We start from the raw sequence: 13,934 nt of genomic DNA, 5'->3' as shown, positions 1-13,934 counted from the left end.
GCCTGTATGAAGAGACCAGAGTAAAGATTTACATTTTTACCAGTAGGTGGCGGTAGAGTACTGTATGAGGAGATGCAGTACAGAGTATCTGTTGTGTGTTTACCATTTCTACATGTAAATGTACTTACCTGAGTAAATTTACGTATCTACGTTATTTATGCAGACGTATTTAATGCTGTTGATTTTTTTCTTTCTTAACACTAAACACCCTGAGGTGACAATTTTAGGATTGCACAAAAAACGTGGCTGACTAGTGGCAAGCGCACAGTTCACAGCCGACTTGCCGCATGGGTGCACCTCACTCGGGCTGCTTTTAGCCGCACACAGGTGTACTAAACTGCGAGAGTCGTTCCACCACGCGAGTATTGGCCTAACGAGGGGTACCAGAGGTACTTTGTATCGTGCTTAATGCCAGCGAGTGTGTGCAGACCGAGTTTCGAACCCCGGTCTCCCATGCACCATCCGACTGTGACCCCGCTAGACCACATAGTCAACAAATACAAAGATACACAGGTTCGTATTTATCTTTTCTTTCGTCATTTTCTGTTATTGCTTGAATAACGTAAACTAACAGACGGCGTGGACTTTACATCTGACCTCAAAGCAATCTTTTTTTTGTTAGGTAATTATAAAAATGACAGTTTGATGTCACAGAAAACTGTATTTTCAGTTTTCTGTGACATCTAACACTTAATTCCTGAATTAATATTGCTGTTGTGAATTGATACAGTGTTCTGCCTTTCCACGCTCCACCAATAAGCGGCGCTGTTTGCGTTGCCTCAAAGTGAAACGCAAAGCAACGAAGAAGAAAGTCTCCGGAAGCTACTTTTTGTGAGCACGCGGTGCGTCCGGCCTTTCCAACAGGGCAGCGAGAGGGAACATGGTGAGGAGCTCGAGACTCGTCCGATAACTTTGATTTTATTCCGTTTGGCGGAACTAAAGCCGGTTAAATGTTTGTTATACGTTGACATAAGCTTCTTGGGTATCTGTTGATGCATGTGTAGTTAAGTAGACTGCTGCCGAAAGGTAATAAAATGTTATTTTACGTAGCGCTGGTTGCGATCAACGGGGCTAAGCTGAGTTGCTAGCCCTAAGCTAGCACGTCTGGTTATGGATGGCCCGGTTGATGGACTGTATGTACACTATTTACGGATAACGTAAAGCCAATGTGTCTTTACAAAACCTGGTACTGGTGTACAATATTTACGAACAAGCATCTGGCATACACTAGTATCACAATGTTGAGGCAAACCAAACGCGTAACATTGTAAATAGATGGACGTGTGTCTGCTAACCACATCGAGCTGCGTTAGCTTGGCCGACTCGTGTCGGGACGTGGTGAGAACGCGTTGGTTGTCACTTATACTTTATTCCTTTCTCGTGTCCAGGCCAAGATCAAGGCTCGAGATCTGCGAGGCAAGAAGAAGGAGGAGCTGCTCAAGCAGCTGGACGACCTGAAAAACGAGCTGTCCCAGCTCCGGGTGGCCAAAGTGACCGGCGGGGCCGCTTCCAAGCTCTCCAAAATGTAAGGAAATGATGGAAGGCGCACTAGTCCTGCTAGTGGACCGGGGGACGTCCTGTCCGTGGCTATGGTTGTGTTACATACGTGTGGTAGTGTTAGTCAGAATGCTAGGAGCATCATTGATAAGCTGTTTATGACCACTAGGATATTAAAGGGTTAAAAGTAAGACATGCTGACATGTTAATGTTAAATACATGTGTTCTAAACTGTAACAAGTTACTCCTGTCACACAACTGGTTCAATAAAGCAATGTAGTTTATGGATTGTCAGAGGCCCACTAACCTGCCACCACAGAATGAAGCAGTCCTCTGAGGAAGTGGAGTTGCATGTTCGCAGACAAACAACTCTTTCATTCTCATTTAACATGTGATTCATGTGTAGCCCTACGAGTCTAACTTCACAGTGAACTATGTGCTGTGCATAACAGTCTAACTTTGTTGTTTTGTTCTTTGCAGCCGAGTTGTCCGTAAATCCATCGCAAGAGTCCTGACTGTAATCAACCAGACCCAGAAGGAGAACCTGAGGAAGTTCTACAAGGTGAGCAACCTGCAGCTGCATGGCTTGTAGTAACGCCTCAGAGCACATGGACGATGTCAGGTTCTCTAGTCGAAGATGATACTCGTTGAGCTGATGATTTGCTGATGCATTCTCAACTGCTTACCAAAAGACTGAGACTAGAGATGACCTGAGTGTTCCTCACCATGATCCATCCTGATGAAGACAGCACTTTGCTGTGGCTGTTTACAGGATGCTGCTTTCAGAAAGAAGCTCATTAATGATTTCTGATGCTATCATGGAGGCATCCTTTAGTCATATGCACGCTTTACAAAAGTTTGAATGCATTGTTACACGAGTAAAGATGCTAGAACAAGATGTAAAAACAAGATGGTAGTGAAGTCTCTAAAGGTCTGTTCTGTCATGAAGTTTGGCTGTTGATTTGCTGAATGACATAACAGATGAGCACTGTCCTATATTTACAACCTTGAGTTTGTATAAATATAAATATAAATTTCTATTCTCCAGCTTAACTGAAAGTAATTTATTTTGTTTCAGGGTAAGAAGTACAAGCCCCTGGATCTGAGACCCCAGAAGACCAGAGCTCTGCGTCGCCGGCTCAACAAGCATGAGGAGGGTCTGCGGACCAAGAAACAGCAGAGGAAAGACCTCCTCTACTCAATCCGCAAATTTGCAGTCAAAGCTTAGAGGCTTTTTCTTTTGACGAAATAAAATCTGTGAAAGACAAATGCTGTGGGTAGTTGTTTTTTCCTCTCAAATGTAATTGTGTACTTTGGTCCCACTTGAATCAGTCCTTTGTATCTACACATAAAATAATTGATTTTGGGCACCTGTAGCTCACGGGGAGAGGTCGTTCTGAAACCACAGGGTAGCGGTTCGAACCCCGGTCTCTTCAGTTTGTGCTCGACCAAGACTCGGGACCCCCAGCTGCTCCTCGCAGCAGCCCTCTGCTCCTTAACTAAAGATGGGTTTAATGCAGAGAATAATTTTTCCAAGGGGATTAATAAAGGAAACTTTCTCCCATTTTTCTATAATGCATGAAGGTTTTTCAAGATGAGCCCGTTCGCCTTAAGTCCTTTAGGGACTGCAGTAGTGTCCAGCTTTTTTGAGACTAGACTTCACCCAAAGATGGTTCAGTTTCATTTGTCGAGGTTTTAAGAAGTTTCTTACATGTTTGTGCATCTCAAAGCACAACTTGAGTGCGTGCTGGTCTCTGGTGACCGGCCGCCTGTGTTTTGCTGCGATTGGAGAGACACTGATCTGAGGAATGCTTGGAATGGCAATCACCTTTATTCTAATTACTTTCCTACCGTCACCAAGCTGTCAGAAGCTCTTTGGTGAGGGAGGAACCGGTGGTCCCGGTCCCAGACGCCATGAGCCTTCAGACTGCCCTCGTCTCGCTCTTAGTCTGGATCAACACCTTGTCCTCGTCTCTCGCCCCTCATCCGAGCTCCGCTAAGTCGGGCTGCTTCAAAGTCAACAACTGCAAATGTATCATGAAGGATGGGAGCGGGGTGATAAACCTGAAGGCCGTGGGCGACGCCCAGGGCTTCCTGGGCCGCTCGAGGCCCGTGAGCGGACGGGGCGCCGCAGAGGCCCTGCTGTCCTTCAGCCCCTGCCAGCCCTTCTCTCTGCCGGAGGACCCGACGGCAGCGAACTGTACCAACGTGGCCGCATGTCTCCTTGTGAGGTAAAGTAGACCTTTTCACTGAGCCGAGGCGTGGGATGCATCTAATGAAGGACTTTCCTCTTCCTCATCCACTGCCCTCATGATTTGAACTACATCTTGATATTTAGTTCTCATTAAATAAAGAGGAAACATTGTGGATACGCACTCCTAATACTTGTCATTACCATCAGTTCATTGCTGACTTTGTTTTTTTTCCATTAGATTAACAACAAAGAAAACAGAACCAAGTTTGTCTTTTTTTATCTTGCTTTTATTTGAGATATTTAGATTTTTGGTGTTGACTTGAATCAAAAGAAATGTTTTTGTCTTTGTGAATATTCTGATTCTCAACTCAGCTGCTTCACGTACAAACACACTCTTCATTCTGACTTAGTAAAAAGACAGCTGAGCTTAAACCAGCTCTTCTAGTCCTAAAGCCAGGAAACTGTCTCTGCTGCAAAGTGAAGCTCATGTTTAAGCAAAGAAACAATTCCTGTAGTGGAAGTACTCTGATCATGTACTCGCTAGGAGTACCACTACCACAAGTAAAATACTCCATTTCAAGTCCTGCATTCAAAACTTAAGTAAAGAACAGACAAGTAGAAAGATTGATCACTGACTTAATCTTTAACAATGTTTTTTTTAACTACTGATATCTGTGGAGTAAAAAGTTCATGATTGTCTTTTACATTGTAGTGGAGTAGAACCACGGCAACACGTTTCTGGATGTGAGGAGAAGGTCTAACAAGACTTACGAGCTATGATGAGGTTGATACGTGTGATCTGCTCGGTGGCCTCCAGGAGGCGCTGTGCGTTCATTCAGAGATGAGCAACAGGAGGGATCCGGTGCACGTTGGACAGTCTGAAAGGTTTTGAAACAGTTTGTGGAGTATTTGTTAAACGTGTGTGTTCAGGGATGAGAGGGCGGGCAGTCACAGAGGACACAGCCGCTATCTGAGCTACGGGAGACACGACAACAACCAGTTCCTCTACAACGAGAGCGTGAAGACGCTGTCGGTCTCCTACATGGGTGAGCTCGAACACCACACCTCGTGTCCTAGGTCACTGGGATCTGACCTGATGACCCTGCTGTCCTCGTCTCCTGCTGTCTTCTCGACTCCTCCTGGCCTCGTCTCCTCCTGCCCTTGTCTCCTCCTGCCCTCATGTCTTCCTGTCCCCTCTCCACCACTTCCTGTCCTCCATCTTCTCCTCCATCTCCTCCTCTTCATCCTCATCCTCCTCCTCCTCTCCGTCTTCCTCCTCCTCCTCCATCCTCTCCACTCCTCCTGCAGGTCTTGAGGAGCAGCCTGTGACGGTGGTGCACTATCACTGTAACCCCAACCAGTCGTCCTCCTCCATCAGCCGGCTGCGTCTGGTCCCCGAGGAGCCCCTGCAGGTCTGGGTGGAGACCCCGTGTGCTTGTGTGAACGCCTGTGCCATGGGAGACCTGGGTCTAGGCACCATCTTCCTCATCATCCTCTCCCTCAGCGCGGCTGCATACTTCATCCTTGGTATTATATTACATTTAGTCACAGCTAGCAATGTAACGTGTAAATATGAATAGTTCAAATGATCTGCAACATGTAAATGCAGCTCCACATGCATATAAGTCACACACACACACACACACACACACACACACACACACACACACACACACGCACACACACACATAGTGTCAGTCAGCTGCTATCTGTCTGTGACCGACAGGCTCCTGTGCTTTGAGGCCTTTTCGGAGCAGCAGTGGGGTCCAGATCTCTCCGGAGCAGAGTGTGTGGTGCATGGTCTGCTCCCTCTGTACCGAGGGCCGGCAAAACGGCCCATACAGATCCGACACCCCTCTGACCCATACAGACCTGACACACTGACCCATACAGACCTGACACACTGACCCATACAGACCTGACACACTGACCCATACAGACCCATACAGACCTGACACACTGACCCATACAGAACTGACACACTGACCCATACAGACCTGACACACTGACCCATACAGACCTGACACACTGACCCATACAGACCTCACACACTGACCCATACAGACCTGACACACTGACCCATACAGACCTGACACACTGACCCATACAGACCTCACACACTGACCCATACAGACCTGACACACTGACCCATACAGACCTCACACACTGACCCATACAGACCTCACACACTGACCCATACAGACCTGACACACTGACCCATACAGACCTGACACCGGAGGAACCTGCAAGAAGTCTCAAGGTGTCCCGCTTGGCCCTGGAAGGTGATGGAGGGCTAAGAGTCCAGCGGCTCTGTGTCCCTCTACACAGCTTCGTGTGGACTGAACCAGTAAATGATGAAGGCGTCTGGGTTGGTTATTTTGCATAGAATCGAGTTTGTGTCCATGTATCTATTACATTTAAAAAATGAAGCTATTGGTTAGTGGTTTAGTGTAAACCACACAAAGTGATCTGTTGATTAGATCTATTTAGCTGATAATAACTTTCTTTCGACTTCATTGACCAACAACTGATGATCCCATTCTTGGTTTGTTTTCCAGCCATTGTTTCAGTGTAACACAACACCACAGAGCACATGCAAGTCTTCCTGTAAGAAACATTCACAGGCAAACTGGGGAGGAAGCCAGAGTTTTTATTTCTCTTACTGGTTGAACCCCCTGCTGACGGTTTCTTGTCCCCGTTACACAATTTAGTTGTTTTGATACTACGCAAATGTCTTAGAACGTGACAAATGTCAAAGTTATAAAAGATTTACGCGCAGACGCAAACAAATCTGACATCTTAAAGCAGCGTTGCTGGTGAAGCATATTCATCATCGTCCATGTTTACTCAGTATGACATCTGTAAGTATTAAAACAGCAGCACAAAGGGCCATAACCGAGGCTTCACATCTGTACATGAAGGCTGCTGACGTCACTCTGATCATCACAATTGAAATGTTGTCGCATATGTAAATATATAATATGAGTACGAAAAGAAAATAAATATTTCTGTTGGACCATCAGTTGTTCACAGGCGTCGTATTTTTACGAATGAAGTGTCCCAGCAGCACAATCTGTTTTCCCTTGAGCTTTTATTCTGTACCGACTCTGCAGCATGTCACTGGGGCCATGTTCTTCATCAGTGTGGGGCCCGTGTTCTTCATCAGTGTGGAGTCCATGTTCTTCATCAATGTGGGGCCCGTGTTCTTCACCGGTGTGGGGTCCATGTTCTTCATCACTGTGTGGGGCCCATGTTCTTCATCAGTGTGTGGGGTCCATGTTCTTCATCAGTGTGTGGGGCCCGTGTTCTTCATCAGTGTGTGGGGCCCGTGTTCTTCATCAGTGTGTGGCCCGTGTTCTTCACCGGTGTGGGGTCCATGTTCTTCATCACTGTGTGGGGCCCGTGTTCTTCATCAGTGTGTGGGGTCCATGTTCTTCATCAGTGTGTGGGGCCCGTGTTCTTCATCAGTGTGTGGGGCCTGTGTTCTTCATCAGTGTGTGGGGCTCGTGTTCTTCATCAGTGTGGGGCCCGTGTTCTTCATCAGTGTGGGGCCCGTATTCTTCATCAGTGTGTGGCCCGTGTTCTTCATCAGTGTGTGGGGCCCGTGTTCTTCATCAGTGTGTGGGGCCCGTGTTCTTCATCGGTGTGGGGCCCGTGTTCTTCATCAGTGTGTGGCCCGTGTTCTTCACCGGTGTGTGGGGCCCGTGTTCTTCACCGGTGTGGGGCCTCCGTCCATCCAGCATCAGCGCTCATCAGCAGAGGCTCGGTTCTGTCCTGCACATGGAGGTTCTCTCTGGTTCCTGCTCAGCGCTGCTGTCCTCTACACGTCCCGGCGTGTGCTGTGTGGGGCCTCAGAGGGCGAGCTGCTGTCCGTCCTGACGGGTGTGAAGGGTTGGGGAACACCAGAGACCGGCTCAGTTTAGGTTGACCTCGTCCTCCTGAGGGCTCGTCTCCGCTGCTGAAGTCTTCTGTGGTCATCAGGTCCTGAACACACATGAGATGCTACATACTTACTTGCATGCTCAGATACTCATGCTGGAGGTGATACCAAGCTATGACTTATTAAACTTATTAGACCACAGTTCATCAAATATTACACGACACACCAAGTATGTAACGTGTTTCTAGCCGGGCGACCGGAGCCAACACAATGTGGTTTTTGAAAAACGTAATTTAACGATTTAAATGGCTTTTATAAATGTTACCAATGTTTCACCTTATAGATTAACTTGTGCCAGCGGTGGATGTTTAGTGTTTTCTTACTTTTAGACCAGGTAACGAGTCTTCGGAGCATCCCTCAGTGAACCTTTCACATTGCAGAACATCGTTTCACCCATTTCACATGTAAACATACAGATTAGCTTTAACGAAGTGCTAAACTGCTTAAGTTGTTGACCCTCCTTCATGACGTCCCTGCGTCTTTAATGTCGTCGCAGTGGTCAGGCTTTTATAGGCGCTCAGTTGCTCTAATTGCTTGAGAAAATATGTTTTGCCTCCCCGCCCTCCAACTGACATCACTTCTGAGACTTGTTTTGGAGCTCGGTTCCAGATTGGGAAGGAGGGTGAAAACCAGATGTGACGTGGAAGATGTGAGCTGAAAATGATGCAGATGGCTGCTCTTACGCGCCACGGCCTCCACGCCCAAACCCCACCCCTGCGGACTCAAACCTCACGGGGCTCGTCTCCACTGTCGGTTTCCTGCTCCTCATCATCACAGAGCGACGAAGGCAGATACAGATGGAGTTGTGAAACCTTTGCGTCTGCGGGATGTCCGGGATGAAGCTGCCTCTTCTTGTCCCGTTGGGCTGTTGTTCCTGGGAGGAGAATTGTTTCAAAGAGCCGGTCACGGTCAGAGATGCAGCTTTGCATTCAGTCACATTCAGTCTGCAGATGCGAGTCCAGCTCGCCAAGGGTCCAAAACCAGTGATGGATCCAGCATAAATACATCTGAACAACTGTGTCTGCTCATCGGCAGAGGATATCCAAAGGGCAATTACCCAAACTGCAGCAAAAACAGACGCTGCCCTCAATACAAATAATACAACAAACATGCACAACAGAGCAACTTTCATGTCAATTGACAATGGATTGGATTATTTGTTGGAGTCGCCAGAAACAAGCACAGCTGCTCCTGCCCAAAGCCAGAAGAAGTCTGGATATGATTATGGAGTTTTGCAGTCAGATGGAAGCTGTTTATGTGTGTGTTTATGTGTGTGTGTGTGTGTGTGTGTGTGTGTGTGTGTGTGTGCGGATCAAAAAGGCCTTTCAAGTGAATAGCAGTGTGAGTAAACAGCCGCTGTAGTGCCAATTAAGAAAGCAAGAGGCCCAGACTGGGTCGGGACCCACAGGTGAGTCGCTAAAGATTTTACTAATCGAGTTAAATAAATATGCATTTCTTCCATTGTCTTTTTATTTGAGATTTATATTTGCAGTACACATTTGAGCCATGAGGCCGCCTGAATGTGCATACTGTTCTGATTATTGTCGTCTACTTGGAAATCGAGAGGAAATGAAAAGAATCAGAGTCTGTTCACTCTGCTTTAATGCCTTTATTTGGTCTAATTTAAGAATTTAACATATGTATATCAAATTGTGGTGTATATATATATATATATATGTGTGTGTGTGTGTGTGTGTGTGTGTGTGTGTGTTGTGAATCTGATTCATCAGTTAGCAGAGAGGATACATGGGTATGAATATATTAACATATGTGATTCCTTCACCTGCTGCTTCACTGACTGAGTCTCTGTTCCAGCCCGCAGCAGGCGCTCCGCCTCCTGGGGTCGTCTGAGGTCTGCTCCCAGTTCTTGACCTGTTTGCCGGTTGTCCTGTGCTCTCCAGCCTTCCCTTGAGACTGCTGAGCAGAGCTAGGCGCCCCTCTCCCCCATCTCCCTCCTGTGGGGTCACCCTGCTTGTCAGGCTCCCAGTGCAGGGCCTCGGCTGGAGGGCACAGCCGAGGCCCTGCACTGAGACAGGAACAGTAATCAGACCATTACAGTTTTTACATACGGATGGTTTTGTACATGCTAACTTCTACTCATGTAGTCACCTTGCAGGCCCAGGAGCTGCGAGCCCGTGGAGGCCGGCCTTGCGCCCTCATGGGGCCGAGGTCTCGGTTGGAGCCCCGTGAACCCTGAGCTCTGAGGCCTGTTCCTCCTCTGCTCGCCGGGGACACGCCCGCCTTCACCTGCTCTCTGCCCGATGCTTCTCCCTGTCATCCAGCACACACACATCCAACAAGGCAGATGATCAAACGGTGTGACTCACAGCATATTCAATAATGTTTGTTTGAATTGTGAGCACTAGTTGTTGCGCAGGCCTCGGTATCAATTTCAAAAGGTACAGATGGTGACTTTATCTAATTTGGGGGTTCGCAGCATTTTTAGATTTTGGAAGATGAATGTATTACTTAAAGAAAAGAAATCTTCAAAGTATCTCTTCAGAATCTGCATTGAATTTATTGTAATGGAGCTGAAACATTCCTACATTCATTTGGCTCTGTTGTTTGAATCCGCTAAGTGAAAGCAGGATTTACATTGGATTCAATATGTTCAAGTAATGTGTCAACCACATGGTCGAGTCAAAGTATTTCTGCGTACAGGAAGCGCTTCTCACTAAATCTGTGGAACTTTTATGGGTGACAAAGGAAAAACCAACATAGTGTCTCGGGAAGGTGTCGCCGTCCCATGAGCCTCTAGGACCAGTGACTTTGGTCCGGGCCTGGGGTCCAAACCACAGAGGCCCGGACCCCTCAGCGCCCTGTGAGCAGAGGTTTGTGTGTGAGGCGGCTGAACATTCCTCCACCTAATTTGATGTTTTCATGATGGTGATGGTGCAGATGACTGTCTACAAGCTCTCACACACTTGATTGGGTTGTTTGGGACACGTAGCTGTGAATGCCTCAGAATATGTTTTACATCATTTCCAGTCTCTTAAACTACACCTGAGTTTGAGCATTTCAGATCATGTTTTCTATTTTTTTTCCACCTGACACATTATTGCACGTCACTGATCATAAACTTAATGACAAAAATGCCTCAGAAATATTTCTAATTGATAATATATTTTTGACAAATCTCAACATAGTCTTTATTGTTTTGTTAAACAAAATAAGATGAACACAAGTACTTTTGGTTAATATTTTGCAGCGACATTGAACTGGAAGAAGGAACACTGATGACTGACAACGCTGGAAAATAATCTCTACTTTTACACCTGGTTGTCAAGTACTGAACACAGTTTATCTTATTTATTTATCTTGATTTTCTCCACGTTGAACTGCTCAGCAGACGCTGTCACCAACTCCCTTCAACAATCTTGCCAAATTCAAACCATGTGGGAGAAGCCACGGGCGGACCTGCTCCCCACACTGCCGGGTTAGTGGAGGTGTGACTGATTATCTGATATCTCTGTGAGGTTTCCGAGGACAATACTTCACAACTGCTCACAGAGCCAGCACTTTTTACAGGCCCATTTAACGGCCTGACACATTTGAAGGAAAAACCGAACGCCGCCCACCCCCCCACCGCCCCTCCACCTCTGGAACTTATTCAGCCGTTTAGTTTCAGCGGAGTTATCAGCAGCGTTTAACAGAAAGCATGTGCTTTAGGGTTGCAGTTGGTTACACTGTGTTTCAGCAACTCTCCCACAGTGATACGAGCTCGGACTGCTCCTACCTGCTCTCATCCAGACATCCAAGTCCTTCAGCAAGGCCCCCTGAGGAATCATACATGCAGATCCTGAACGAAATCCCACTTAATGTTCCTCTGAATATGGATCAACACCAATCGCTCATTTGTTCTTCTGTCGATCCACTCAGCTGTTGCTAAGGGCCTGTGAGCTCCCTCTCTGAGTTTGTTTGTGGTTGGTAGGGGAGGGAGGGGTAAGGAGTCATAGTTTTCTATTGTCATAGTTACCAGCCGGGGGTTGTGGGACACGGTGGCATTATGGTTGATAAGTTATCGAGGCTCTTAGGGATCTTAACCCCCTCCCCCGTTTACTGTGTTGAGGAGCCAAAGGCCCAACTTCTCAGTTCAAAAACAGCTGATCCAGTTGGTCCCATCCCGCATGAATGGTTTATCTGACATCTCGTGTGAATCCTCTCTTTCTTTGAGTTATTTGGTGGGAACAGTGCTGTTGGACCGCGGCGGCGGCAAATAAACACTCTGAATGTCAGTCCTGTGCCAAGAGAGCTGTGGTACAGGTTGTTAGGACTGGGAATGGAATCCAACCAACTGCAGTAAACTACCCTCAAATGCAAGGCCTTGTGGGTAATTTGGAGATGGACACAGTAACTCAAACAAGCAAGGCGTTGCAAAATGATGTCTGTATTCATGTGTTCATATCTGACACACACCCTGGAGATTTGGTGAGATTAAAATGTCCGCACGTCACGGAAACTTGTTTTATTTTTGATTTGCTAGCCAAAAGTGCAACAAAGATGACCTTTACTTAATTTAAACATTTGTGCAGCAGAGACTAATTTACTGTATCCTGACTTCTGTTCCCTCGTGTGGGTGAAGCTACAAGTACTGGATCCTACAGTTCCCATCATGCAATTCCACAACATCTCCTAATTAGACCACTTTTATAATTGTTATGAGACATCACAAATATGATCGTGTATATTGCGAGAGAGACGATAAGGTATAGATGAATCCAGCGTGTGTTCTGCTATCTAGCGGCACAGCCACTACAGGCTAGTCGTGTTAGCGACGTTCTGTTTATGACGACCGACCGAATAATGTTTATGGTCATTATGTAGCCCCAGCTAGTGCAACTCCTTTTTTATATCACAATAACACCTCATGTATTTCATTCTGTGGGCCCACCACAGGAATGGCTTTAGCCCACTTACCCTGAACACGTTAGCTCAGCAGTGTTAGCTGACATTACTTCAGCGTTGCAAACTAGCGTCAGGCTGCTAAAAACTGCTCAGCTACTTCACAAACTCCGAGACACTGTTACCAAAAGTAACGTTACATAGAAAGTAATGGTCAAAAGAAATATGCACAACTCCGTTTGTGCATATTATAAAAAGACCTTCTGGTTCACACTGGATTCAACTGTTGTAAGAAGGTGTGTGTAGCAACTGCAGAGCATCCACAGGGACTGTAGTTTAATGTGCACTCTATTGTACTGTGGACATTAACAACAAGCTGCCTCAAGAATCCAGCCCTGGGTTATAATTTAAAAGGTGATCGCCTAAAATAAATGGTCATGCGTGCAGGCGTCATCTTAGCATTTCTCAGTGGATTTGGGGCTCCTCTGTGATGCTTTTATCACCACGTCATACTGATTTAACTTAAAAGGAAGACAGGTGCAGAAGGAATTCATACAGTCTGCACTGCGTCTGTCTTCGCTTTCACCTTCACTTGGGACTGAATCCAGCAAAAGGAGGGTTTGGTGCATTCAGGGGCTGTCTGTTTTATTTTGCACACCATTTCCAACAGCAGCTTTACTTGTTGATGGTATCCAGGTCAACTCTGGTGCAGAACACAGAAGCTGAGCTGTCAGTCCAGCCACCGTCATCCGTGAGCCGGGTTTATTTTTTGACATCTTTTATCCCGGAGACCAATGAATGAGCATCAAGTCAGGCTCTTGTTTGTCTACTGTGGTTGTTGCATTCCATTATTCCAGTTTTACTTCTTTTTTTTTTATCAAACACAAGCAACATATCTCAACAATTCATAGTCCCAAGGAGATGCATCTTAATATTTTTGTTGACAACTTTTCACGTTTCTACTTACTTAAATATAATGATCAGATAGTGATGACATGTATCTGTTTAACAACATTAATAATATCCTCTTCACAAGCAGGGACCGTATCAAACCTTTACTCAAGCATCTTGGACTGTCTTCGCATGGCTTTGCTGCTATTTGTATCTGCAATGCCAAAAGGTGAAAAACTCCTGTTTCTTCTTAGACTTGGATGCAGTTTAACTAAATGCTCTATATGTAGGCCAGCGCTGCAGCTGCGCTACAGGTACCCATTGCCCACTGCCAGCATTCAGCCTGCCTGCTCTTGCTTGTGAGAGAAACAACAACAAAAAACAACTACCAGAGTTGGATCTTCCCTGTTTCTGGTCCAAATTGGCCAAATTGGTGAACATCAGCGAAGCCATCAGTGGCACAGGGTTACTCTATCTAGATGTATGTCACACATTTGTAGTCTATCGACCGACTGACTATTCCCAAGCGGTATTCCTTATCGTGTCCCAGTATCTGGCGTTCCAGTGCGT

At 46.3% G+C, this 13,934-nt stretch overlaps 2 protein-coding genes across 3 annotated transcripts; one reads left to right on the top strand and one right to left on the bottom strand.

Moving 5' to 3' along the window:
* The first annotated feature begins 735 nt into the window (after positions 1-735).
* rpl35 (ribosomal protein L35) lies at positions 736-2,766 on the top strand. Its single transcript, XM_068566254.1, has 4 exons — positions 736-883; positions 1,389-1,525; positions 1,978-2,059; positions 2,576-2,766. Exons 1-4 carry the CDS (start codon positions 881-883, stop codon positions 2,723-2,725), a joined length of 372 nt encoding a protein of 123 aa, XP_068422355.1. The 5' UTR covers positions 736-880; the 3' UTR covers positions 2,726-2,766.
* A 3,946-nt stretch (positions 2,767-6,712) lies between these two features.
* On the bottom strand, positions 6,713-11,530 carry LOC137779042 (uncharacterized). 2 transcript variants are annotated; one of them, XM_068566493.1, is made up of 5 exons: positions 11,368-11,530; positions 9,741-9,902; positions 9,415-9,657; positions 8,360-8,505; positions 6,713-7,675 (listed from the first exon to the last, which is right to left on the bottom strand). In XM_068566493.1, exons 1-5 carry the CDS (start codon positions 11,417-11,419, stop codon positions 7,496-7,498), a joined length of 783 nt encoding a protein of 260 aa, XP_068422594.1. In that variant the 5' UTR covers positions 11,420-11,530; the 3' UTR covers positions 6,713-7,495. The 2 variants fall into 2 exon arrangements, with proteins under 2 accessions (XP_068422594.1, XP_068422595.1); XM_068566494.1 differs by having other exon boundaries at positions 9,415-9,652.
* Positions 11,531-13,934: the final 2,404 nt, after the last annotated feature.

This window comes from Clinocottus analis, unplaced genomic scaffold (assembly GCF_023055335.1).
Source record: "Clinocottus analis isolate CAN_PGR_092001 unplaced genomic scaffold, fCliAna1.0.p SCAF_7, whole genome shotgun sequence".
Classification (NCBI taxonomy): domain Eukaryota; kingdom Metazoa; phylum Chordata; class Actinopteri; order Perciformes; family Cottidae; genus Clinocottus; species Clinocottus analis.
The sequence above is the reverse complement of the archived record's forward strand: the minus strand, read 5'-3'. Positions and strand labels throughout refer to the sequence as shown.

Excerpts from the sequence above, each read along its gene's own strand:
- rpl35 (XM_068566254.1), top strand. Across the intron at positions 1,526-1,977 it reads GCTTCCAAGCTCTCCAAAAT|CCGAGTTGTCCGTAAATCCA; the intron begins GTAAGGAAATGA and ends TGTTCTTTGCAG. Across the intron at positions 2,060-2,575 it reads ACCTGAGGAAGTTCTACAAG|GGTAAGAAGTACAAGCCCCT; the intron begins GTGAGCAACCTG and ends ATTTTGTTTCAG.
- LOC137779042 (XM_068566493.1), bottom strand. The coding sequence starts at position 11,419 with ATGATTCCTCAGGGGGCCTTGCTGAAGGACTTGGATGTCTGGATGAGA. Across the intron at positions 8,506-9,414 it reads CTCAGTCAGTGAAGCAGCAG|GAACAACAGCCCAACGGGAC; the intron begins GTGAAGGAATCA and ends TTCTCCTCCCAG. Across the intron at positions 7,676-8,359 it reads GTGGAGACGAGCCCCGTGAG|GACCTGATGACCACAGAAGA; the intron begins GTTTGAGTCCGC and ends ATGTGTGTTCAG.